Source organism: Poecilia mexicana, unplaced genomic scaffold (genome assembly GCF_051168715.1).
Source record: "Poecilia mexicana isolate PSO_F unplaced genomic scaffold, ASM5116871v1 scaffold_5, whole genome shotgun sequence".
Taxonomy (NCBI): domain Eukaryota; kingdom Metazoa; phylum Chordata; class Actinopteri; order Cyprinodontiformes; family Poeciliidae; genus Poecilia; species Poecilia mexicana.
In genome coordinates, this window is record NW_028263374.1 from 14673258 (window position 1) to 14700614 (window position 27357).

The 27357-nt window shown below is 40.4% G+C and overlaps 1 protein-coding gene across 1 annotated transcript; it reads left to right on the forward strand.

Moving 5' to 3' along the window:
* The first annotated feature begins 26 nt into the window (after positions 1–26).
* grm2a (glutamate receptor, metabotropic 2a) lies at positions 27–27065 on the forward strand. The gene is made up of 5 exons (XM_088005589.1): positions 27–736; positions 14921–15758; positions 19248–20311; positions 25423–25600; positions 26595–27065. Exons 1-5 carry the CDS (start codon positions 209–211, stop codon positions 26666–26668), a joined length of 2682 nt encoding a protein of 893 aa, XP_087861715.1. The 5' UTR covers positions 27–208; the 3' UTR covers positions 26669–27065.
* The last annotated feature ends 292 nt before the right edge of the window (positions 27066–27357 follow it).

Genomic DNA, 27357 nt, shown 5'->3' on the forward strand with positions numbered 1-27357 from the left:
TCAGAAGAAGAGACGGACGAAAGGGATGGCGGCGATGCTGTACATGGCCTCTGTCAGAATAAAAACAACAGCGCTTTGAGATTTGCTGGTGCTGCTGCGCCTTTGAGATTTTTCTTTTTTGTTCCTTTCGGTGGCACCATCGTCAGCTCTGACCAGCCGCTGAGCAAGACCCCACAGGCAGGACAGTGTCATTGTTTTCTCCAGGGACATGTCATTGGGGAAATCCCCCACGTGGGGGGTGCGCCCCGTGCCCCGACCCCTATGGCTGTCCCATCTCGGCCTGCTCTGTCTATGCGTTTCCCTCTTTACCCGGGCGACACACGGCCTGCCTGTGGTGGCTTATAACACGGACTCCAAGAAGGAGATCACCCTGGAAGGAGATCTAATGATTGGCGGCTTGTTTCCTGTGCATCAGAAGGGCGAGGGGTTGGAAGACTGTGGGAAGATCAATTCACAGAGAGGGATCCAGAGACTGGAGGCGATGCTGCTGGCCTTGGATGAAATCAACAGAGATGAGCGGATCCTTCCTGGGATCAGACTCGGAGCCCACATACTGGACACCTGTTCCAAGGACACCTACGCTCTGGAGCAGTCCCTGGAGTTTGTCAGGGCCTCGCTCACCAAAGTGGACGACAGCGAGTACACGTGCCCTGACGGTTCCTACGCCATTCACGATGACGTCCCTCTCGCCATCTCTGGGGTCATTGGAGGCTCCTACAGTGATGTCTCTATCCAGGTAGGCATATGTGATGAGTTTTACTGTTTTTACTGTAAGACAGCCTTTTAAAGACTCTATCAGACGATGCTTGGAGCTATTGTGGGCTGGAGAGAGAAGACATAAAGCAGGATTCAGCTGCGAGTGTGAAATATTATAACAGCCCACTTAGACTTAAATACCCCTCACAATTACCCTTTGCAAGATCTTAACCCTGGGACTTAATGAGTATCAGTTCCACAGGAGGATCTGTTTACCTGAACACAAATCTGCCTGAGAGATCTAATTTAGAGGATCTCTTTCTCTTCCCCTGTAATTTACACTTTGGCAGTGGTCCTGTCAGAGGCAGACGAGCTACAGATGTTGCACTTGGGACTGGCTGACGGGATGACTAGCGACAGCCTGATTACGCTCTGCTCCTTTTGGCTCATTCAGGCTGATACGAGGAAATCTCTGCTAATTGGCTCTCCGAATCCTTGGCTGTAACGCAGTTTCTACATCGGTGCAGTTCCAAGTCATTGTGAAGAGGAGACGGTGTGTCCTTTTGGAAATGAGATTTGTAAATATCCACAAATATGCATGCTCGAAATCATTAAATCAGAGACATCATCATCATCCTGACTCAGCCAGCCAGAGGACAAAGTCTTTCTCGCTCACTTCAAAAAGCATGCTTCGCCTCACTTCAGCTGCAGCCGCTTCCTGTTCCAGATATACGCTCCTTTAAAGAAAGGAACGTACTTCGGCCCTCCTAGAAATATAATTGGATTCAGATCGCTTCTAGACCAAAGATGATGATGTAACCCTGCCTGTGGCTGTCTGCTTCCCGTTGTGAGTAGCCAACAGTTTCTGTCAAGTTTCAAGGTAACTGGATGGTTAAAACGGAGACTCTCCCTATTTTAAGTGGCACAGAGTCGACAAGGTGTCAGATATTTTAACACGATAGCATCTGCCACGCCCCTGCGCCAAACGGCAGCAGCTTCAACTGCTCGTCCAAGGCAAGCTGAATCCGTTCTTTCATGTTGTTTATCCCACATTCTGGTCCTACCGTCTGACTGTTGCAGCTGAAATTGAGGCTCGTCAGACCCGGCAATGTTTTCTCAATCTATTTTCCTCCAATTTTGGTGAGGTGGTGCAAAACACTTTTCAGCTTTTAGCAGACAGGAGGAACGCCTGGTGTGGTGTCGTTGCCCATTTCCTTCATGCTGCGCGTTCAGAGACGGCATTCTACATAGCTCAGTTGTAACGTGTCACGTCAAAGCAGTCGGCAGATTCCCCTCTGACCTTTGAAATTGACCTTTGATATTTTTGTCCACACAACCGCTTCCCATTGCTCCATTTCAAACCACTCTCCAGAAATATGATCATGTGTGAAACTCCCATAGATCAGCAGTTTCTGATCTAAAAACTAACAACTTAACTGAAATCAGCAGTGATTGTCTTTAATTGTGTAGGCTGTTCTAGATATTGAAGAGCTTTGCGAGCATCTACTGTAATGATGACAAAACAGCATGACAGTACAGTACAGTCATGAGCGCACAGATCGAGGGCTCCCAGGGAAGTGATGTAAGAGGAGGATTCAGAGCAACGGTGGAAGGATTCCTGGTGAAAAGCACACAGCTTGGAAATAAAGGAGTTGATAAACGAGGTGTAATTTTAGCGAAACCCTGCATCTGGGACTCCTTAGAGACTGCCCTTGTCTTGTGGTAATTTATGGATGTGCTATTAAGAGCCTGAGGTCTGCCTGAGCTTCTATCTGTATCTTCCCCATCAGTGGGAGTAAACCACAGGACGCAGCTCTCTTTCTCACCATGAATAGCTTTCTGCACTGAGATACGGCTCTTTGTCTTGGCTGGCCGGCGAGTGTTTAATCATGGCAGCATAAATGTGCTCATAGCAAGCGGCCTGTGACCGCGTAATTATTTTTTTGCACATTCGTAAGGCTTTAAAGATTTGCTGCGTAAACCGTGCCCTTTACAAATAAGATGAGGTGTATCTTTGTAGACGTTTTATTGCCCAGCTGATGATATTATTACACAAAGATATGTATTTGGGGCAAGGGAACGTGTGGCATTTCTGTGCTGCCGCTGGATACGATCTCCACCTAATTTCTTTGTCCTTTCCAACTGCCTGGTTTGTGCATAATCTATAGCCTGTCAGACCTTTTGGTGAACCAGCCCCGCTGTGTGAAAGGTTACAAAGTCTGCCCCTTGGTGACAACAGCAGGCGGTTAATACAGATGGGTATATTTCACCTCGGAGGGAAGGCAGTTATAGGAAACACAACAGCATCCATCTAAAAAGCCCCTCGCTGTCGAGGCGACGTAGAACATGAAGGCAGAACACGGCAAAACCAGCAGGTGGTAAGAACGCCGAGTGCCGTCTAAATGTGTCACAACGTCAAATTGTGTTGCTGTGCTGCTGGTGTTGTGTGGTGACAATCGCAGATACGAGGGCGGTTCTGGCTCCGGGCCCGGCCGCGCTGGCGTTATACGGGCACAGATTGAGTTGAAGCGAGAAGGCGAAGTTCTGTGACGCTCTCTCACAGGCGAGGCCCCATCTCCCCCCCCCCCCCCATCTGTGGCTGCAGCCGGGCTGTCTGGTGGCTTGGCAGAGGTGTGCAGGCACACACAGAGGATGTCGAGCAATCGCACCAAAGGATCGTGTTTCACAGAAACACTGAGACAGTGACGGGCAGACGTAAGCGCGGAGAAGGAGATGGAGTGAGTCACATGGCTTCGTAACGCTCGACAAGCAAAGCCTGGATCTTATGAACAGTTAGAGGGAGGTCTGTAGAGCCATCTGGACAGTTTGAGTGTGCTTGCAGAGAAATTTCTGTGACTCGAGTATTTAGCCTTGAACATTCCCCTCGTGGTTTTTCCACGGTGACCTGTTTACTACATACAGGCTCTTAATTTACGCAGTGGGGAAAGTATGGAAAAAGTCAAGCAAGTTTACCATTCAGAGGTGACCTAAGGTTGCAAGAGGCACTAAGCAAAGCTGAATTCAGAGGCCCTGCATTCCCCACTGTGCCACAGACCTCTTTTTCATTTTAACCAACTTCAGTGATCTAGTGAGACGCATGACTGCCCACTGCAGCAGCACAGCCCAGAATGTGATTAAAAAAAACATGAAATCAGACCTAGACTGCATTAAAATTTGATTGTTTCATAGTAGTTTTGGTTGGAATGTGTGATAGATGCTAAATTAACTATGACCGTTTTGACTGCTAATTGTAGCAGTAGAGGAAAAATAAAAGGGATGATTTCCAGCAACAAAACTGTAAACAGTTGTTTATAGAGAGCTGATTTGATTAAAGTATTAAATGTAAGATGTAGAACAAAAATGAATGGCTGTATGTAAATGTTGTGTTTGGCAACCAAGAAACCTGTTGCTATTAGAAACTGTGGATTACTCATTACCTGAGAACAACATTTAGCTACTTTTATAAACTGTGGAGCACTTATTACTTTAGGCAGAAACAGAAACATTGGTATTAGTTAGAACAAACTTAAGATCCAGAAAAACTCCTTCTACTTTATAAATTGTGCAGTATTTATTCTTAATTAGAAATCCAGGACAGGAATATTTAGCTTTACACTTCACTCAACCCAGAGCAGGAATTAGAGCAAACTTAAAATCCAAATCTTATTAGTTTATCTAGAGAAACTTAGCTTAGATCAACATTTATCATTAAACTTTTAATATAGGAGCAAGACCTAGAGAAACTCCTGTTAGTTTACAAATCCAGAGCAAACTTAAAAAGTACCATCATCTAGTTTTATAGACTCAAACATGGAGAAGAACCAACATTTAGTTTTATCAAAACAAGAATCCAGAGAAACCTCTACTATTTTATAAATTATGGATTACCTATTCTTATTCTTATTAATCATGGGGAACCAATATGTAGTTTTATACTTTTGCCTTTTTGTCTTTCTTTTGGTTTGCTGTTTTGTTGTATTTCCTTCATGTAAATCACTCTGAACTGCCTTGTTGCTGAAAATGTGTATACATAAAATTACCTTACCTTACTTTACCTATTACAAAGTTAACAAAAGGTTTGAACTGTCGGTAAGTTTAAATTGGGAGACGCCTATCGACCATAATGGGCAAGGATCTCTTTCTGGGTTTCTAACCAAACAAGCAGACAGAGATTTAAAGAGGAGCAGCAAAAGCAAATGAGGTGGATTAGCTTGCTAACAGCTGATGGTGTCATCCAGTACATGTGACTGTGACGTATCGTCTCTGTTGCCCAGATATTGAGCATTAGCATGTCATGACAGACATGAGACTGTCATACACCAACAGTCTTCACTCTTGAGAGCTGACAGCATCACCGTCTACACCGTCTAAAGACGAAAATGAAAACAGAACAGAGCAGACATAATGCAGCAACTAAAATATCTACCAGGTAATCCGATTTTGCTAATGGTCCTACTTTGGAAAAAAAATGGGGGTTCAAGAAGATCCTTAGAAAGTTACCCTAGTTCCTGGGAAAACATCCTGCAGCGCAAACTCTGCAGGATGCAACTCTGAAGACATATAAAATGTTATAAAATATATTCATATGCTTCAACAGGCTGGCTGTTAGAGCGTATTTGCTTTGTTGCCATGCATTGTCTTAAATGTGTAGATTAATCCAAACCGTGCTGTATCCTCCTATTACAGCCCAGGAGCATCTTGCCTCAAGTGTTTGCTTTTGAATAAACCATGAACAAGCCTGCTTTTGCTACCCAAACAGCAGATAGTGCTGCTATGTCTGCCTCACTGGTGAGAGAGAATCAGCAGGCAGAGGATCATAACCACCAGGGCACAGAAGAAGGACGACACCTTTTGAATATCAAGCTCTCTAATGTTCGCAGAACAAATCAGTTACAGGAGGAAATCTCTGAAAGCTGTGGGACGCGTACAACAACTTTTCATGAATTCATGTAAAGTGAGATTTCACCATTCGGGCAATTAACTAAAAGTGGCACGTTCCAAAACCCACAGAACCCATAAAAACATTGATGATTTAGTATATTGTATTTAGGAACTTTCAGCAATCCGATTTAAATCCATCACACATAACTCTGCTTCATTTCAGAGAGGCTCCCTCTGATACGAGAGCACCGATGATTCATGCAGAGGATTTATACACTAAAACTCACATATCTACATCAGGAAGAACTATGGTGATAAGTGGTTTCGTGGAAATGCATCATTCATAGATGAAACTGAATAATGTGCTCTGAAATTGTGAATAATTGACAGTGATTGGATTATTCAGTGGCTCGGCAGAATCCAATATACGAGCTGTTGAAATACATACCGTGTCCACCGCTCTGCGAACGCTCTCTGAATCTAATGGATCAATCTCACAACGAAGTACAGTGAGCAGCACCTGAAAATGATCAACCAAATGACATTTTAGTATCAAACCGTGCACCTCTGATGCAGTTGTCACTAAATTAAGAAGCCTTAATGTCACAGAGTTACTAATTTCACGATTAAATGATGTGCAACTTTACACTTAAATGCAATCTTAACAGCTGCATGACTCCAGTGGCACCAACTGAGTATATCAGATCAATTTATTGTCATGTGATAGTTTGTTAGCTTACAAAAAGATAGAAAGCATTTCCTGGGAGATCTCCAACAGATCAGTGTAAAAATAATTAAAGTGTCATAAATTACACAACATGGTAGAAAAAACATCCAAGCAGCATCTGAGCATTTTGTCAGCTGGTGGCAGGCAGCTGTTGAGCCCTCCACTGATTCTGATATTAATGCTTTTCAAGTGGAAGCAGTCAAAAAAAAAAAAAAAAAAAAGTTAATGAAGAGGATATAAAAAGTCTCTGATAATTAGACGAGGTTTATTTAGCATCGATCAAGTATAATCACACTTCAACCTGAACCTTTAATTAACATAAGAAGTGATTAAGATATACATTCAGCAATAACTCAGTTAAACAAAAATCAACACAAACAAACAGGAGTTGTGATTTGGCTCCTCCCTGTAAAGTTGCGCATTTCGTTTTCAACAGGCTTCTCATTAAAACCATGTGGCTAAATTAAAAATCGCAAGAAATCATCTGGCACAGATTTTTATTATTTTTTTTACTGCGTAATACTTTTAACGTGTAAATATAATGTTCGTGGCTGTCCACTGCTGATGCACGCATATGTCGGGGTGTTTCACGGAGCCGTGCCGGGCCATACACGTGTGACACTGAGTGGAGCTAACGACCGCTGCTTTGGGAATAGTGTTATTGCTGCAGACGCACACCCAGAGACAGTCTTCTGGGAAGAGGAGATGGGCTTTTCATGTAGAAATAATCATGACCATCCAACAAAGTAGGGCTGATATTTCCTGGATCAGGCCACTCTGATGTTGCCACGTCTCTCTGTCTCTGTTTTTATTCCTTTGTTGGGCCGCAGTCCTAACCATCATTTGTGGAAACAAGAGCTAGAAAATAATTTCGCAGATTTGTTGTGTATGTTGCTCAGGCAGCGTCAACAAATATTCTCTGATTAATTTTAAAGCCACCGTGAACAAATCATTTTCCATATTCTCACTGTAACATAAATTAGAATACAATTTCTAAATAAGAATATATTTCTTAATCTTTCAGAGATGGTTCAGTTACTTTGTTTTAAAATTACCTGTTCAATTACCCTTCTACTTGCTTTCACTTTTGCCCTTCCAAGCCTCTTATTTCTCTCTCTTCTGTGTCTCTCGCTCTCAAAAAGCACATTGAACTATTGCTGTTTCAGCACAAAACACCCCATCAAACTCAACAGATGTGAACAGCTTGCACTCTCTTCCTTTTCTCTTCACATAATAAAAATTGGGTCATTGTTTTGCGTCCCGGACAGAGGGGTATGTGCTCCATGCTGTCGCCCTACACCGAGCACCAGGACTCCCTCGCCCCCAGCGTAGCAGCTGACTGCATCACGCTGTCCTCATTACGCCCCGGGTACATGGTGCAGTGAGCACAGGTCTTCTTACAGCGTTCCTGTGCTCTTTTTCTAAAAGCAGGCAGTGCAACAGGTTGCTTTTTCATCTTCTCTTCTCCCCTTGCAGCTTTCAAGATGGAAAATATTTTTACACTGGCTGCAAGTCGCAAAAGGCACTGTCCTCTGAGGATTTAATGTGTGTTTTTATTATTCTGGCTGAAGTTGTGACAAAATGTTCTGAGACAAACACAAAAGTCTTTAATCAAAATGTTATATATTTGTCATGTGTTTCTATAACATGTTAAGTTCATTAGAAGGTATTTTATAAGTTTGAAAAAGCTATTTTGAGTTTCTTAGCAATTAAGATTTTGAGTTTTTTGGATATAGACCAAAAATACCTATATTTTTATGCCTGAGCATGACGAACATGCTGGACACGGAGGTTCATCATGTAGAAAAAACACAATTCATCAAAAAAATGTATCACTAAGTTTCTCGTGGGAAATATTTTGATAGCACTCTTTAGCTTCACACATTATTATTGCAATGCCCATGCACCATTTGCCATTTAAATATTTGTAAATAAACTGTTTCTGATTTATATTTACAAATATATGCTTATTTTTACTTTTATATTTTAAGATGTTTTAATTCATGTTCAGTTATTTATGATTTTGTAATCATTAGTTTATTCATTCAGTTTTACACAGTTAGAAAGGGATTACTGTAACATGGTAAATCAGTAGATCGAAACACAACGTACTTTCGGTATGAAAGTTTCTAGTAAAGATGGAAATGTCGGGATGTCTGCAGAACATTTTTCTTTTTTCTGCAATGTCCCAAAATGACTGGAAGTACTGAAGCTGCTAAGAATGTGATCCCGATTCTTTTCCAAAAAGCTTTTGCAGCGCACAATGTGCATGTTTCTCTTTTTTTGTTAGTTTTTTGCCTCTGAGGCTCCTTTTCCTGGTCTGGGGTTCGGTCCGACTGTCTCCCATCAAAATCATCCAGTTGAGCATTACAGTCAGCTGAAGGAGCAATAGACGAAGGTGTCCTGGTCTGCTGAATCCCATTTTCTTTCAAATCATTTGGATGGTTGAGTCCATGGGCATTGCTTGCATAAGGAAGACACGCCACCAGGATGCATTATGGAAAGAAAGCAAGCCGCCTGTGGATGAAGTGTGATGCTTTGCGGCAAGCTTTTGCCAAAAGATGCTGGTTTCTGACTTTTTTGACGGTGGAATGAACGTCCAAAAATCGAGAAACAATGGTCCACAGAACAGAGTAAATAGTCTTCTTCAAGATTCGATGCATGGTTGCCACTAGAAATCCAGATGTTCACTGTCTGTTAAGAATTAGGGCAATTCTAAGGACAGAGTGGAAAACCTCCTCATTGTTAGGTGGTCACCTCATGCCTAAAAGCCTTTAAATATGAAAGCTACTCTGCTCAAGATTCACTTATTCTACAAAGTGAATAGCATACATATCTAAAATGATGAAATAAAGAAGTATGAAAAGCCAAACCAGTGAAGGAGGACAGGAGAAAAGCCCAATTGAAAAAGCACGCACAAAACAAAACAAAAAAACTGACAGTTTGAATAACAAAATAAACACTCTCCCAGCTTCGATGGTAACTTGCAGCTTTTGTCCAGAGGTCGCAGAACCAATTGCAAGCAATAAACACAAGGAAAGAAAGAAAGCAGAAACCTATTTACTGCCAACCATGACTTTATACATGACACATCTCCACCTTTTTCTGGCGATACACTCTCTGATGACATGTAGTTTACTCCTCTAGCTTTGTGTGCTGTCCTCTTCAATCGTATCTCTTGCTCCTTTGAAGTCATCAAAGCAGAGATTAGTCAAAGAAAATCTTTGCGTTGTAGTGGCCGGTTAGCTGATCGTTTTCTACACTGTAACATTTGGCAATAATAATTCTATCCTGAATGATTCAGGAGGATTCTGTATTTTCATGTCCAACAGTTCAGCTTGATTATCCCCATCACTGTCACATGACAGACTCAGTCTTCAGCATCCCGTTGATGAGTTTTGGCAGGTTGGAGAGATTTGGCTCTTTATGTAATGCTTGTAAAGATCTAAAGGTTCCCTTATAAGCATCAGTGTCTTGTCTGTCACTGCCTCACAGCCTTTTGAACATGGCTTCTTTTATAAGAAGATTAGAGCTCTGTTTAATGTAACCATATAGAAATTACTCACGCTGTGCTGCAAGCACTGACAAATTCCTGCTTTATGGATGAATGATTAAAAAGAAAATCTTATCCTGGTGTTGAATGATATCGTACACGGACCACTAATGATTTTGCTAATTGTCTCAGGTATTTTTTTTTTATTTCTTTTTCATGACAGTAGTTTGGCTTTTTTCCGAATGTATCTTTAGTAGAAAATAATATGTTATGATTTAAAAATGCCTTTTCTAAAGCTTATTTGTTAGTTCTTATTTCTATGAAAAGCAAATATAATCCGGTACAATTTTTTCTAACCAAGCTTAACATCCTTTCAACATACAACAGCATTATTTACAATCATTTTATTTAGTGGCATTATCTTAGTTTTGTATAAAATCATTGTACTATAAAATTATATAAAGAGAAATTTACAGACATTTGTTGGAAAAACTAGCATAAAAGTACAAGTTAAGGTTTTCTGCAGTCTCCACATAATGCTGGGATTAAACTTTTTAATCTATGTGCCATACTGGGTGAACGCTGTACATCTCCTTAAACACACAATATTCATAGTAGAGCATGGTGGTGACAGCATGATGCTGTGGGGGATACCTTTTCTTATCCAGGGACAAGGAGGCTGGACAGAATTGATGGAGCAAATTACAGCGCAATCCTGAAAGAAAGCCTGTTGGAGCCAGATAAAACACCTGTGGTTTATTTTACAGCAAGACAACAATCCTAATCTTGGAACCAGAGCTGCAATGAAGTGTCTCAAATGAAAGCGTAAATATGAAATGTTAACTTTATGTGAAACCTGAGTATTGGCTGAAAGACTCCTGAGAATAACCACTTCTAAATGCTCAAAAGATACTTATGACAGTACACGAAGGTATCCAAGGCAACGTATTAATTATTTTATAGACCAACACGAGCAAAAAAGAAAATATTTTTCTACTGCCAAAGGTACAATAAAAAAAAAAACCTTCCTCTCCTTTTCCTGCTTTTTTTAAAACATAAAATCAAGAAACATAGACCGAGTAGAATTGGATTTTTTTTATACTTTAATAAAGAGCAAGAAAACTGAACCACTCAGACATTTTTGGACATAAATTCCTGCTGAAATGCTCTCAACAATCTTACAATGGAGTGAATAATTTCTGAAAAATGCCATACTCTGAAAGTTACAGTTAATGAACTCCTTGGAGTCCGTTGACCTACAGAGAGCTCTGCTGCTCGTACCGAACAGGAACGCACCAAATGTACAGCTGAGCCGCATCAGCATCCCTCGCTTATTTTAAAGAGATCATTCCATTATTAAATAAATGCTTCTTTACTTTTTGTTGCACTGCTCTCTATTAAAAAACACTTTGCTAAAATATACCAATCTTTATTAGTTATCCAGCTATTTATTAGAATTTCTGTCAGATTTTCTTCTGATTCTCAGCTGTCTGAGTAAAAAGACTGATAACCTTTGTGTCACACTGTCAGATTTGAAATAATGCGCAGTAGTCATAATAATTACAGATTTAATGTCAGACAGTGAGAGAAAAAAATTATATCCTTTTACACAGTGAATCACAAGTTTCAAATCTAAAATAAGAAGAAAGTTCAAAGTTTAGATATATTGTTCCTTTAGACTGTAAAAAGACATCTTTGTAGAAAAAAAAAACTCAACAGGAGTAGTACTTATTAAACTTTCTCCACTTCCTGTCACACTGTTCCCTGCAACTACTCTGTAGGCCAAACCATTAAAATGAATCAGTAGTGGTGACTGATGTGTATACATACAGTACATGTGACTGTGAGTAGAGAAGTCGTCTTCCGATGTTTTGAAGGTTGTAGGTTCGATTCCAGCTTCATCCTGTCGCGTGTCGATGTTACCATGGGAACAGCACCTGCCCACCGATCTCAGCGTATAAATATGTGTGTTCATAAGTGTGTATGGCTGTAGTGTGAAGGGGCTTTGAGCAGACAGTATGACTGTAAAAATGCCATGTAAGTTCAGCCCATTTACCATTCTTCAACAACATCTCTTTCAAGTTAAAGCTTAGTAAGGCATCTATCCACTCATTTGACACATTTCATCCAATTTTAACCCCATAGTCCACCTTTCATCAAAAACAAATCAATAAATCCTCAAACTTTACCTCTGATCAGATCTCAGTAGGGATTCATTTTTGATAGTTATAATCTTAATAGGAATCACATTTTTCTGCCACCCTCATCCTCTTTCTTTGGCAGCAGTTTTGATCAATACTGTGTCTGTTTTTCAGCGTTGGTGCCGACAGCGGTGGCAGCACAAGTCAAGATGCACTGAACAGAATGTTAAATAAGACAAATATGACCTTTTTTCCCGGCGGTTTACGCTCTAAAGCACATAAGAACACAGCCACCGTTCCTCACACCTCCACACAATCCCTTTCTCTGTTAATACTGACAGAAAGTACCGTACACAAGGGACAGACAAACTCCTAGGAAACTGGTCAATCTAATCCAGCTTTTTGACTCGCGCCGTTATTAAAATTCACCTCTGGTGGCTAAAAGTGAAACAAAACTGCCACAAATTACAAAACTACTTCTGTGGTTGGACAACAACATCAAAACAAACTTTTCAGATTTGATCTGACCTTTTTTGTTGTCTGATGAATCATAGTTTTAACATTTTCCTAATAATTAAGCCTGTTTAACTATTAAAATTCAAGGACTGCCTGTTAACAGATCTAAGTGTCCTCAGTAATTATTAATAATTTATGCCTTGCAACCACATTGTCTTGAACCCCAAAATAAACTGTTGTATACATTTTATAGTGTCACTAACATGGTAGATATGAAAGGTCCAATTGAAGGTTTGCAGATGCAAAACAGAAATAAAACAGTTTGATGCCATTATATCAATAAGGACTGAAAATCTAAAATGGCATTCGCTGAAGGTAGCTAAAGCTAAAAAAATTATAATAATAATAACCAGTATAAAGCAGAGTCCAGGAGAACAGATGAACCAGCAAAGAACGATAAAAACTCGTGAGATTATGCTGAGAGGAAGTGGGGAAAGCTATTCAATGCAGATGTGATCAGGGGATTAGGAAGAGATGTGAAGGAGAGCAAACAGGCAGGCTGAGGGAGGATTAATAACGGAACAGGGAGCAAAACTCTACATAAGGAAACTGCAAACCCAGGGGGGAAAGACCTGATGATAATCTGAAAGACATAAATCCAAACGCAAGAATAAACCAAGAAACTGAACATAAAGAATGCCAATAAAAATGCAAAAGTGAATCTGCACCATATGCAGAGGATCCAGTCCTCAGTGGAGTTACTGCTGGTTCAATTACTGATCACACACTGCATGTCTTCCCCTTCTCTCCTCATTCTTCCATCTGTCTGGCTTCTAATAAATGAATGACACTAAAGGCTTAAAAACATGAAGTACTTTAAATAAATGTCTGATTGTTGAAGATATGTAATTTCTAAATCATATCAATCAAAAAAAATGCAAACTCTGTTTCCTAAATTATTCAGATTGACGTGCACCTAACACGACCACGCTCATTTACGCCACCTTTCAAACCACAGATATGTGCAAACGTTCTCATAGGTAGCAGCATTTCTGTATGGTAAGAGGCTGGTAGCCGTTGGTTTCCATACACATCTGTATCAGGGCTGCCAATAACTGAGAAGCGTGCCTTCCATCACATTACGCTGGGTGGTATTAATTTATTGTCATGAGATGATTATGAAAAAAAAAAAAAAACTCGTTAGAAGCTGTAAGAACAGAAATTGGTTTTGTGAGTCTTCGTAAAAGGACTGAGTAATCTGATAATGAACAAAGTAATCAGTGTTAATGTCACTTGCCACTTTTGATTACAGTCTGGTTTCTTTGTGAAAGAGTGAGCACGCTGCCTCCAGACGCCGCTTCACAAGTTTAGGGAGGCTGTCAAAGTAGTTTAAGGAAAGACAGTAACTGTCACACGCAAATGTAATTATTATGCTGTCTGCGCTGCCAGCCTTTCTCCAGCTGACCTAAAACGCTCAGGGGGGGAAATAAACTTTTGAACTCATTTGAAATAATCAGTCATGTGTTTCACTGATCTGTCTAATAAACTTGACCTTAAAATACTTCATCACAAAATAATTAAATGTTGCAGATGTGTGTCGTCATTCTTTTCCCCACACCACTGTCAACCCAAATTGCAGCTAAACTGAGGTGCTTTTGCAGCTAGCGTTGCTGCTCTTTGGTAATTGATACAGACTGAACTGAGACTGCTCAATATTTTGTCGGTGTAAAGTTCAAAACGAGCTGAAAGGCGTTCCAGAATCAGCTGAGTGACGGCGGCATTGACGAGTCAAGTCGACTCGAGTTTATTTGTGGAGCACATTTCAGCAACAAGGCAGTTCAATGTGCTTCACACAAAACCTACAGTTTTTCAAATCTCTAGAAGATGACTTTTTCTGGTTTTTATTTTATTTTATTTTTTACATAACTGTAGATTAAAGTTACAACTGTCAACGCTTCTCCTGTCTCACTCATTATAGGCAAAAGTTGAGTTGGTGATTCCAAAACATAGATGTGAAATGGAAATACTCTTCGAATGTGAATTTCCTTCTGAACCCTCTTTGAAATAACTCATCGGCATTCAAGATGTGTTCTTTAAAGTGCGCTTCTCGGAGAGTCGACTTTAGCTAAACCGTAAGTTGATGTTCTTTTGAATGTATGAGTCTGGCTCCCCTTAGGCATCCAAAAATGTGCCTGAAGCAAAAACTAATCTGCAGTTTCTTCTCTGTCCCGTATACTGTGTCACAACACTGACAAAAGCTCTCAAAAAAAAGAAAAAAAAAAAAAAATAGGAAAAAATAGGAAAAGTTTCAAACGTCCACCTCTAAATGGATATTTGGGTGTATCATATAAACTACCGATCAAATAAATTTGACTTTTGGGTCGTAGTAGCCTCTGCAAAAATGCGGAGAAAGGCAACATCTTTACAAGGTGCTGTAGCATTGTTAATGAACAAGATTTATCTAAACTGTGCAAAGGTTGGTATAAACCTGGCAATCATTGTTTGATGTGCTCTATTTTATTACAGGTTGCAAATCTCCTGCGACTTTTTCAAATCCCCCAAATCAGCTACGCTTCTACAAGTGCCAAGCTGAGTGACAAGACTCGCTATGACTACTTTGCTCGCACAGTGCCCCCTGACTTCTACCAGGCCAAAGCCATGGCAGAAATCCTGCGTTACTTTAACTGGACCTACGTATCGACTGTGGCCTCTGAAGGTGACTATGGTGAGACTGGTATCGACGCCTTCCAGCAGGAGGCGCGCGCTCGACAGATTTGCATTGCCACGTCGGCCAAGGTGAGCCGATCGATGAGCCGCTGGAGCTACGAGAACGTCATCCGCTCCCTTCAGCAGAAGTCCAACGCCAAAGTGGTCATCCTGTTCACCCGCAGCGAGGATGCCCGGGAACTGCTGGTGGCGGCTAATCGGATGAACGTCACCTTCACCTGGGTGGCCAGTGATGGCTGGGGGGCGCAGGAGAGCGTGGTGAGAGGAAGTGAAGCTGTGGCAGACGGGGCGTTCACTATTGAACTGGCTTCTTATCAAATCCCCCACTTCAACCAATACTTCACCACTCTGCATCCTTATAACAACACCAGAAACCCCTGGTTCAGGGAATTTTGGGAAAACCAGTTCCAGTGCAGTCTCCATGACCTGGTCTGTGGAAAACACTCACTCCACGAAGTTCCATTTCAGCCAGAATCTAAGATCATGTTTGTGATCAATGCTGTCTACGCCATGGCCACTGCCTTGCACAACATGAGGCAGGCCTTGTGCCCAAACTCCACCAAGGTGTGTGACGCTCTCAAACCAGGAAATGGACGCAAGTTTTACAGGGACTACATCTTGAAAGTCAAGTTTGATGGTAAGTACAATTTTTATTAAAACAGTTAGTCTAAAAAAATGCTCAAGACACAAGTTAGTTAATATTTATGCTCAGTTAGCATCAGTTAGGCATAGCATTATGACTTCTTCCTATTGGTGTCTTTGCCCCCTTTATTCGGTTGCACTCCTTAAAAGGCTGTCACTGATAAAACATCCCTAATCTGTTGAGGTATCCTTTAATTTGTTACCCTTTAAATTGCAAAGTTGAGCTCCATTGATTGGAAATGTTTGTACCTAAAACTCATAGACTCATAAAACTCTTTGTGAACCGTGTTGTTGGGCGTATTATTCTGCTGAAAGAAGCTGGAGTCATCTGTTTCCATGACCGGGTGTTCATCGTCTACAATATAGTTTAGGTAGGTATAATATGTCAAAGTGACATCCTTACAGATGACAGCACTCGACTTTCTGTCTCCACCGCTTTACTCCTTCCTGTATGTGATGCATATGCCTGAGGTTATCCAAATAATGTTACAGAAAACATGATTCATCAGAACAGACCACATTCTTACATTGCCCAAGGGTCCGATTCTGATGTTCACATGTCCAGTGTTGGTTCTTTTGGCAGTGGACAGCGGTAAGAATGGGCACCCTGACAGCTGTGCAGCTATGTAGGCTCTTATGTAACAAACTGCAATTCGCTGTCTATTCTTACACTTTTCTATTACAACCAACTTTTACTTGCTTAGCAGTTTGAGCTGTAGAAGCTTTTCTATTAGACGGAGCTGACCAGCCTCTGCTCCCGTTTCCCTGTCGCTGTTTCACCTCTCTTCCTTTCTTGCACCACTTTTGATGGACGCTTAGAGCTGCGGACTGGGAACGCCCCACAAAAGTTCTGGAAATGCTCTGACTCAGTAGTTTGAGCATTTGCTTATTCTTTATGCATTTTTCTTGCTTCTACAGCAACTTCAAGGACAAAATGTTTCCTTGCAACATACTGTCTTCGAAGCAACAGATACAATTCCTAAGAAATAATCAGTGTTATTCACTTCACCTGTCAGTGGTCATAATGTTATGCTGAATCATTGTGCAAAGGTATTCTTCATCTTTTATATTTTTCCTCCGACCTGCCAGACTTTCTTTGCCTTGTAAGCTGGTGCACGGCAATACTTCTCATGTCTTTCAAAGTCTTCCAGACGATTGTCAGAGATGTTTTTTGTTTGTTAGGCCACTTCAGTGTGACCCAGGAATCGTTCAGGCATAAAATTTTTCTAAAACCCAAAGAGTAAATGTGCTGTATCTCCATATAGCAGAAAACCACAGAAAAAGAACCAATGCAAAATTGGACATTTAGGCGCTTTTCTGCAGCAACCTGCCACAAAAATACAATTCTCTAGAAACGTTTTATACTAGAAGCATAAAAAAACAGCAAATAAAACTCAGTTTGACATAAGATAGTGTTTTAGAACCAACAATTGAATTCTAAAGTGTTATTTTCAGATAAAATTAATTACCTAAATGATGGTGCATTTTGAGGTCCTGTCAGGTTTTCTTTCCTGGTTTTTAAAGAAATCAAGTTCATCCAAATAAGTCCAAAGAAAAACTGAAAGTCATTCAAAACGTGTTTACTAAGCACTATAAATGTTTTGTGTTTGGGTTTAATATCTGCTGTGTTCTGCAAAGTTTGAGGAAACTTAATTATGTTTAGTTATTCTAACATCTGGCCAACTCCTTTGTGTATTAAGCCTCAATGTAGGACATTTTAATCTTTCCATATCCAATTTGCACATGCCAAATTAGATTAAAGCAGTTTATTAATTGCACCAATTTTATGTGAAATATTGATTTAGTGGCAAGCGGATTATACATATCCCTCCACTGCTGCTGCAGATCACTTTTGTAATAATTTAGTTAGAAAAGATGAAACAATTTCTCTCTATTCCCTAATGTTGTGGTGTTTGTTTATACATCTGAACAAAAGCCTTCAACTGAACGTCTCAGGCACATCGACACTTGTTTTCATATTTTTATAGACAAGTAAAAAAATAAGAAAATGTGTAACTGCTTCTGCATTGGCTCCTCCACACATTGCAAATGATAATCTTACCTATTCCAATGCTCTCACTTTTATGAGGGCTTTGGGTTATCCTTCGATTTATGGAAATACTGACATTTTCAGTGATGAAAAATAAAGGAGGGGGTAGTGTGCTCTTATCCAGCTGTGCTTTTCTGCTCTTCACATTTTCTAAAAAAAGAAGGAAAAAAAAAACATACCCAGAGGATTTGACTATCTAGAGGCTTTGAAGTGGATTAAAGCCCTTAAATTAGTGGTATCACAGCCCTCTGAGGAAAAGACAGGTGGACCAATAAACTCTGTATATGTATTAAATAATAACATAAGTGTGATGTAAACACGAGTTTACAAAAAATGACTCAATGTAAGCGAAATGACCCCTTAACATTGTGTGACTTCCTAGTCATGCAGATATAACTATGCCTTAAACATTGCAAATAATAGTACCGTACTAAAATAGTGATTCCAGTTGTAACTTTACTCAAGATCTATCATTTTTAATAGTCACATGTCAATGTTTTCTATAATTTCTAAAATTTTAAGGCATTTTCGTGTCTTGTTTCAGAAAAGTCTGTTGGACAAAAAAGTTCCGGGCATTCCATAAAGTCGAACTAAGTGTAGTTTTGTTGGACTTTCTGGCATGCTATGAGTCATAACTAGCTTCAATCAGCTCAGACTCAGCTGCAATAGGTGAATCTGTAAACATGCAATATGCTCTCATATGTTTGCAGATGGTTTCAGCAGATGAAGAGATGTACCTTATGTCAAGTCAAGCATCTGGGGAAGGATGCAAAAGCACAGTCTCCATATTTATATAAAATATGCTTATAGAATGAATGACAGAGGAATTGGAAACAGGTCTTTTTTTTAAACTCAATATATTGAAATAACAAAGCGGCCTGGGATAACCCCTTTTTTTTATTTGGCTAAAAGTTAGAAAACTGTTAGGAGGTTTGTCTGGATACATCTGCAGACAAAACTTTAGTGAGACAATAAATTATGTGTTTGTGAAGAAAAAACTGAGCATAAACACATTTACTCTATCAAATATGACGTAACTTGCTTCTAGCCAAGTCAGAGAAGATAAAAGAAAATAAATCATATAGTTATGAAGCAGCTGTCAGTATAACTATTGCTTATATAAATAAGAATGTTGTATATTTTAAAAGGTATTCCAAAACTGACAAAGAAACCTTGTATGCTGTAGAATAACAGTACTTTGACATACTATGTGAGAGCTCCTACAATATGTTCTGTCTCAGTAAGAAGCTATGCTACATTTAAATGATGACAAATTCTTATTAGAAATGATACATGCTCTACAATGTGTCCTAAACGTCTTTAAATTAAGTATTCTTTGTGACTGACTCCTGGTTTTGTGTTTGTGCTCTGCTTGTTACTCTTTGTGCAACAGCCTAACACTTTTTGTCTGTCCTCTCTTCTCTTTCCTTTCAGCGCCCTTTCGTCCCCCCGACACAGAGAATGTAGTTCGTTTCGATGCCTTTGGAGACAGCGTTGGGCGCTACAACATTTTCCACTACCACAAAGAGGGCGGGCGCTACGTCTACCGCAGCGTTGGCTACTGGGCTCAGAGCCTGACCTTAAACACCAGCCTGATTCCCTGGTCTGGCCACGTCGTGCCCACATCCCAGTGTAGCGACCCTTGCAGGAAGAATGAGATAAAAAGCATGCAGCCTGGGGACGTGTGCTGCTGGATATGTATCCCCTGCCAGCCGTACCAGTACCTTCAGGACGAGTTCACCTGTGCTGACTGCAGCTTCGGAGAGTGGCCTCTGGCCAATCTCACAGGCTGTTACGACCTACCTGAGGAGTACATTCGGTGGGAAGACGCCTGGGCCATTGGACCTGTCACTATTTCCTGTCTGGGGATGATGAGTACACTATTTGTCATTGGGCTCTTTCTTAAAAACAATGAGACACCTGTAGTAAAGGCCAGCGGACGTGAGCTCACCTACATCCTTCTGCTGGGAGTGCTGATGTGCTACAGCATGACGTTCATCTACATTGCCAAGCCTTCCACAGCAGTATGCACGCTGCGCCGGTTAGGCTTAGGCACCTCATTTGCTGTGTGCTACTCAGCGCTCCTCACCAAGACCAATCGCATTGCTCGGATTTTCAGCGGAGTGAAGGACGGCGCCCAGAGGCCTCGCTTCATCAGCCCAGCCTCCCAGGTTGCCATTTGTGGCGCTCTGATCTCCTGCCAGCTGGTGGTGGTGGTGGTGTGGATGTTGGTGGAGGCCCCGGGTGTGAGGAAGGAAGTGAGCCCGGAGAAGAGAGACATAGTTACTCTTAAGTGCAACAGCAAAGACTCCAGCATGCTCGTGTCGCTCACCTACAACTGCCTACTCATCATCCTCTGCACAGTCTACGCCTTCAAGACCCGAAAATGCCCGGAAAACTTCAACGAGGCCAAGTTCATTGGGTTCACCATGTACACCACCTGCATCATCTGGCTGGCCTTTCAACCCATTTTCTATGTCACTGCCAGCGACTACAGGGTAAGTTAAACTAGGTCGTATGGGCATTCACGCGGTCTCCTTCTTCTAAGATAACATATCTTTTGCATTGCATTCAGCATGTGCTGCGGTTACCATTTAAATTTTTTGTTCAGATGGTTTAGGGCTCTTAAAATCTGAGTGGAATACATCCCTGTAGATAATGGCTTCCTCTGTGCTGGAAATTGTATTTTATATGCATCGGTGCAGCGCTTGCTTAAAGCCTGTCTGCTCAGAAGGTCTTGACTGGGGATTGTGGTGAAGTGTGTTGAACTCAGAAACCCAGAAAGGAGAAAAACTAACAAACAGGATACAAAACGCACCAATTAGCCCCACAATAATGCTCTTAATTAACAGGCTTCAAATTCCCAAACGAAACAGGATCCTATTAAAACATGTATGCAATAAATGGAGGATATGTCAAATGCCCAAACACCCACAGCCTCTTAGGGAAATAACAAATTCAATCAGATTAGAGCTTCACTATGACTGAGCCATTATAATTCCAACTATTTAAAACATAAAATATGCTGCTTAGTTGTGCCCCTTCAAATTTTAAAGATGACACTTCAAGCACTAAAACTCAACTCTATGTGAGATAAAAATAAAAGTAGTAATGCTGGCTTTTAAAAAAAAAAAAAAATTCAAATTCAAAGTTATGCACCACTTTAACTGTTTTTCAAAGAAAGATTCATCGACTTGGAGCAACCTTTTGTCAACTCTAAAATCTGTTCTGTTTAGCTGAATTGAAAACCCTCTGAGCTGAACTTACCCTCCATGTTGTACAACACTTTGGATGGACAAACAGTTAAACCAGTGTTTGTGTTTTGCATAGGAAGATTGCTGGTGGCCTTCTATAAATAGTAAATGTCCTGTAGTTGTTTGGCCCTTTATCTAGTCCAAGAGACTCCAAAATGCTTCACACTACATTCAGCCATTCACCCACACATTCACACTCTGACGGTAATGTGATAGTTAATAGTTTTATCTGACAATAACAACAGAAAGGAAGCCTGGCAACAGGTTAAAGGGTCATTAAAAAAGTGTTTCTGTACAAAATGTCAGTCTCCTGCACAACCTAATTTGGAAACATGATAATTAAAGAAAAAGTCAAGAGTTACCTATTGCAGATATGGTGTAAGCTATTAACGTTACTTAAAATATTCTGACCTTTCCTCTATAATATGCTGGTCCATACTAGAATATTTTTCTCAATGCGTCACCTGAAAAAATGCTTAGCTTTTGAGTCATATCTGACTCAGAATTCAAGGTTTAACTAGTGCTCAGATATTTTTTTTAGGCACACACACACACACACGCACGCACGCACGCACGCACGCACGCACGCACGCACGCACGCACGCACGCACGCACGCACGCACGCACGCACGCACACACACACACACACACACACACACACACACACACACACACACACACAAACAGATAAATTGATAAATACATAAATGTGTTGCTGAATGGGTGACAGCTATCTGCAGGCACAGAGAGATAAAGTGAATTGGTAGAAGTCCTGTCCTTAGTTGCGAGAGATTATCCCTCTGGGATCTCACCAGCACGCAATGAAAGAGAAACAGGAGAGAGGAAAAAGGCGACGGAGCCTCCTGACACAGCTGCCTCTGCAGAAACACGGAAAAGGCAGGCAAGACCACGAAGGCTAAATGGGAACTGAATGTCTCTGTGTGTCCCCGTGTGTAGCTGTGTGGAATGGAGTGTGAAAGACTGGGGTGCTGAGTCCCAGCTGTGCTCCCTCTATCCTGGGACTTCAGGGATGCTCAGAGGAAAACCTTCCTCTGGCCCCTTTAGGCAACGTAATTCACAGCTTGAATGGACTCATTAGGTGGATGCAAAACCCCTCTTTGACCGATGAATAATTACTGAAGCGACTGAGTTGGCGGAGAGCCTCTAGTTTTCACAGGCGGTGACACGTTACCAGTGTTCTCCTGGTTTTTACAACCCCACTCAGATTGTTGTCACACCCCAGTGGAAATCTTCAGCTGAATAACAAATACAGATTAGATTGCAGTCAGCCAAGAAATAGTAAACAATGCTAAATACAATCTGCAGAGCCACGAATGGCACATTTGATGGATCACATAAAAATAGTGGAGAGTTTCAACTGGGGGTCTCCCAGAATGAAAGTGCTGGTAGCTGTTGGATTTAAAAGTGAATCACAAAATATTCTGTGTGTACGATCATCAACCCAGTGTGAACATCACTGTGTTTCTAATTCATCTTCAAGCAGAGGTAGATCACTCTATGACTGCTACATAGAGGCGATACAGTATTAAGCTTAAAGTTTGCATCATCAGGAACCTTGGCTGCATTAAGAGCAAAATAACTTTGCAATCATTCTCAAAGTAATTTAAAAGAGGAACCTTTTTTGTATCAAGACTTTTTAAAATCATATCCAGAAACCTTCGTGATATAAGAGGTTTGTTGTTATTCTGTCATAACTTAAGGTTGTTTGTCTAAATGCCTGTCGGTACATGTCAAAGTGTCGCTAAATATGAATGCCTGTTTTATGATTTTGAATTTTGCTTTAAATGATCTATAATTGGTTTGTAGTTCCTCATAGCTATGAATATAAATTATTCATAACTATAAATTTGTGACTGATATATTAAAATTTAAATGCAAGCTTGATTTCGTCCTTGAAAGGTTTTTTTCTGTTGGAAACCTTGAGCACAGAAAGTGCAGTTTCCAGCTGGGGAGAGTTTTCATTGAACAAGTTCGGTTGTTTACGAGTTGATGTCTCTTTGCTGGTTGAAGAACGAATCAAAAATAAATTGCATTTCATTTCTCTTATTAGCAGCTCGGTGCAACAAGGTCTCCAATTTCTCAAATTCTGCCTGTAGCCGATTGACAGGCCTGTGGCATGCTCTCTCCAAGAAGATGTCGGTTCCTGTGTGCATTTAAGCCGTGACTCAGACAAACACGGAGAAAAGACACCAATCCATTAATATTTTCTTCCTCACCAATTGGACCAAAAATTGATCAGCCAAACACTTTGTATACTTATCTTATTCAAGTTTTATCTAAACTTGCTCAATGTCAGTCATTGATTTTTTTTTTTTTTTAATAAAACGGTTTCCTACTTCATATGCAATTTGATTTAACAAAGTTCCAAAGTGGGAAACCAACCAATATTTTAACAATATGGGACAAATAAACCAACCAACACCTTCCTCCACAGGTAGCCTTTCAGACTAAAACAACCGTGAGTGTTGAGAATGTTTCTAGAGGACGAGAAGCTAAAGTTGGCTCAGAGAGAGGTAACACAAAACCCCATTTCAGGCTGCCCTCTTGTCAGCATGACGGTTCACTAATTGCTGGTTAACAGTTAAACTGATTTACTTTGAGTTCATTCCTCCTTTGTCCTCTCTCAAACTCACCCTTTAAAATAATTTTTGGTCGCTAAAAAGTAAACAAACCCTTTCTTTTAAACTTCAGAGAGGAGAAGCTTTTTCTTCAGCTTGGGATACAACTGAGTTTAGGAGTTGTAACATACTTTTATTTTGTAATGGGTGTAACATAAACTGTGCTTCCTGACAAAAAAGAGAAGAATTACAGAAAGATAATAAACGACTATACATAAATAATAATTGAAAATAATGCATAAAAGCTATGAACCTGAAGGTTTTTTCTTAATCTCTACCTTTCTAAACAGTTCCATTGAGCAGCAGCAGCAGTAGTAATAGTGATAGTAACAGTCAGAAGTTTACATACAGTCATCAGCAGCTTTTAATGCATTCGAACCATTCTTTTCCAGTGTAGAGTGATGATACAACTTCAATCAACTTTAAAAACAGCATCTGGATGCACAAGTTTCGTGCTAATTATCTCTCATCCACTTAAGATGCAAATGATATATACAGGCCATTTACTGTACAGAAGCCTGGGCACTGAGGATGACTAAATGATGTAGATTTGGCATCATTGTCTTGTTCAAAACACCCAACTTTATTCAAATTTCAACCTTCAAAGCCAAACTATCACCCTCGAGCAAAGGTAGTGGCATCAGGGCGTTGCACAAACAGAGTTGAGTAAATAGGAGCTGTTCAAATGATTCAACTTGATCTTAGTTTAACAGCCAAATGGTTGAAAGTTAAGCTCTGTGACCCAACAGGACGATGAGCCCGAAGTTGCATCAAAACCAGCTTTGTAATGGATAATGCAGACCAACATCAAGTTTCCAGAAGGACCCTTGATGTAAATGTCCGACTGGCTCGGTAACACTTTATTTGAAGGGGGTTGAATAAGACTGACATGACACTGTCATAAACATTCAGCTCCAGCACTCCTAATCACAGGACGCTGTGTGAAAAGTAAAGAGGCTCAATTAAAATCCAACATCAGTTCACTTCAATCTAATTCAACAATGTTCAACATAATCCATTAAAAATAGAAAACTTTCAGCATTTATATGTAGTATTAACAGTAACTATGCTTCTATAAATTAAGTAAATAATTGCAATTCTCCCGCAAAACCATGTGATAAATCTAGGGAAGCTGTTCTGCTAAAAGCTGCTTTTGTTCACTTGCTGCCTCCCTGATATTATCCTCACGGCAGAACAGTTGGTGCACAGCGCTGCACTTGGTGCTCACACCGTTTTAATATCAGCATTAACATTCTGGGTGATAACAAACACCTGCTGTGGTTCTTGTGAAATAGCGCGCTTGGCACACACCGTTAAAATGCTGGGCTGTATCCTCTTGTTAAGGCGGGAGGAAAAAGGCTGTGAAGGGGTTGGAAATGATGGAGCAGACTGAGTGGAAACAGCAGGGCGAGCACGGTGAGGCAAAAATGACTGAGGGTTAAGTTGCTGATTGACAAACAAATAAAACGTTATAACTCGCGATGTGCAATTATAGGCGGCGTCACGGATGTCATCCGGTTTCTTCCTCGGTTTCACCTTTCTTTGACTCTAAAATTGAAAAGATGTGTTTACTCCTGGGTTTCCTGACTTGGGGCTTTTTGATTGCATTGAAGAAATGTTTGTAAGAAGCAAAAAAAATGTCTTAAAAAAAGTATTCACACTCCAAAGTTTTTGGTGTTTAACAGGGAATCTTTTCATCCCTTTTTCACCCTGCAGGTGCAGACGACCACCATGTGCATCTCCGTCAGTCTCAGTGGGTCTGTGGTGCTGGGCTGCCTCTTCGCTCCAAAAATCCACATCATCTTGTTTCAACCTCAGAAGAATGTCTGCAACCTCCGAGTGGCCACCACCCGCTTCAGCGTCAACACCGGTCCGGCCTCCAGTTTTTCTCAAGGTATTGTCGTAAAAGAATAAATAATAAAAGCATCTAATTATTCGGACCACTGGGTGTGAATGGATTTCAGAACTCGCTCCGGGTCGTGAAGAAGCCAAGCCTCACGATCATAAAAAGATACGTTTAATAAAACATGTTAAACGAGATGAGACGGCAGTCTTAGGTGGGTCATAGAGCTGATAATCTGGTTATTACGCCAAGTGTTTGTTGTTTTTACACTTTTCTTGCAAAAGAAAGTGTTTTTTTTTAAATCCATTTCATTCCTTCAGAAAATTGTCAGAACATAAACGAAGCACAAATAAAGCCCGAGGGACACTGATGAGATAATTATCTGGTTTTACATCATTTCAGAAAATCAACTTGATATTAATGTTAATAAATGTGATATATTCCACTGAATGTAAATTAATTGAGTTGCTAAACTTCCAGCTCGTTTGGGAGACGAGTGATTTTCTTGATTGTTATTGTTGAAAAAGTGTTCACACCCCTGTCACATCACAATTCTAAGTTTCAATGTAGTTCTGTGGGATTTTCTGACAAACGCACACAAAGTAGCATATAATCGTAAAAAGGAGGAAAAGAAAGAATGGTTTTCAGTAAAATAAATAAACACAAATCTGGAAAGTGTGCCAGGTATTCAGCCTGAATGTAGGCCAGATATTTCATGCTTGATTTCATCTGGTTGGAGCACCTTTGTTCCCATGTTTGCTGTCATTTATGTTCCTGTGTGATTTTGGAAAACTTTACCAGATTAAGCAGATTCTTGCATTTGAGTCCACAGTAACACACCCAGAGCAACTTTGGGCCTTCTGGGAGTTTCTCAGATTAATGCTAGATTACCTGTTTAGCTGATTCAAAGCAAGTCAGTTTAGGCTGGTATATAAATAAAAAAAACAACTAAACACTAGAGGGATTTATCAAATGCTGCATACATTATCTGGATAATTATTGTTCTGTAACAAAAATCTTAAATCTTTTTTCTTTGCTTTTGCAGCGTCAGCCTCTAACGTTGTTCCGACAGTTTGTAACGGACGAGAGGTGGTGGACTCCACAACGTCCTCCTTGTGAAGATCAAGTTGGGTTTATTTATATATATATATATATATATTTTGCCAAGTCTTGTAAACAGAGTAATATAATCACTAGTCCTGAATCAGGTGTCTCAGAAACAGACAGGGTCACGCAGGCGACCATCCTGACTTTGTTGTCCTCAGAGTGCTGTGAGTACAAATGTCCCAATTATGTCATTTTGTTCTTTGACTCGTAGCAGTTTTGAAGGAGATGCCAATAAAGGAAATTATAGCTCTTGTTTTTTTGGAGATTCTACTTGCAACAATGGAGTAAATTATAGTAAATCTGTTCAATGTAATATATTCAAGACGTTTTTAATGTAGAACATAGTGGACCAGTTTGTGCTTTTCTTGTAATTTATGTAAATAAAATGTGTTTTTTATAAATAGTAAAATTTGTTTGCAATTTGTTTGACTTGTCCACCCTGTATTGGTCACTTAGAGTGATGGTGGTTGAAAGTGATGTTTGAAAAGAAGTTGGAAGGAGAAGAAAGTCAAACCTTGAGCATTGCATTTAAAGTTACACTTTTAACAGTTTGATTATTCAAAAAAAAAAGTATTTTTGCTATGCAGAAACACCATTTGATAATACGACATCAACATCCAACAAAGCCATCAGGAAACACCTCAGTAGTTAGTGGCAGTGGGCTGAAGAGACTGGCGCTGTAGGAAACACGGCCAGCCCAG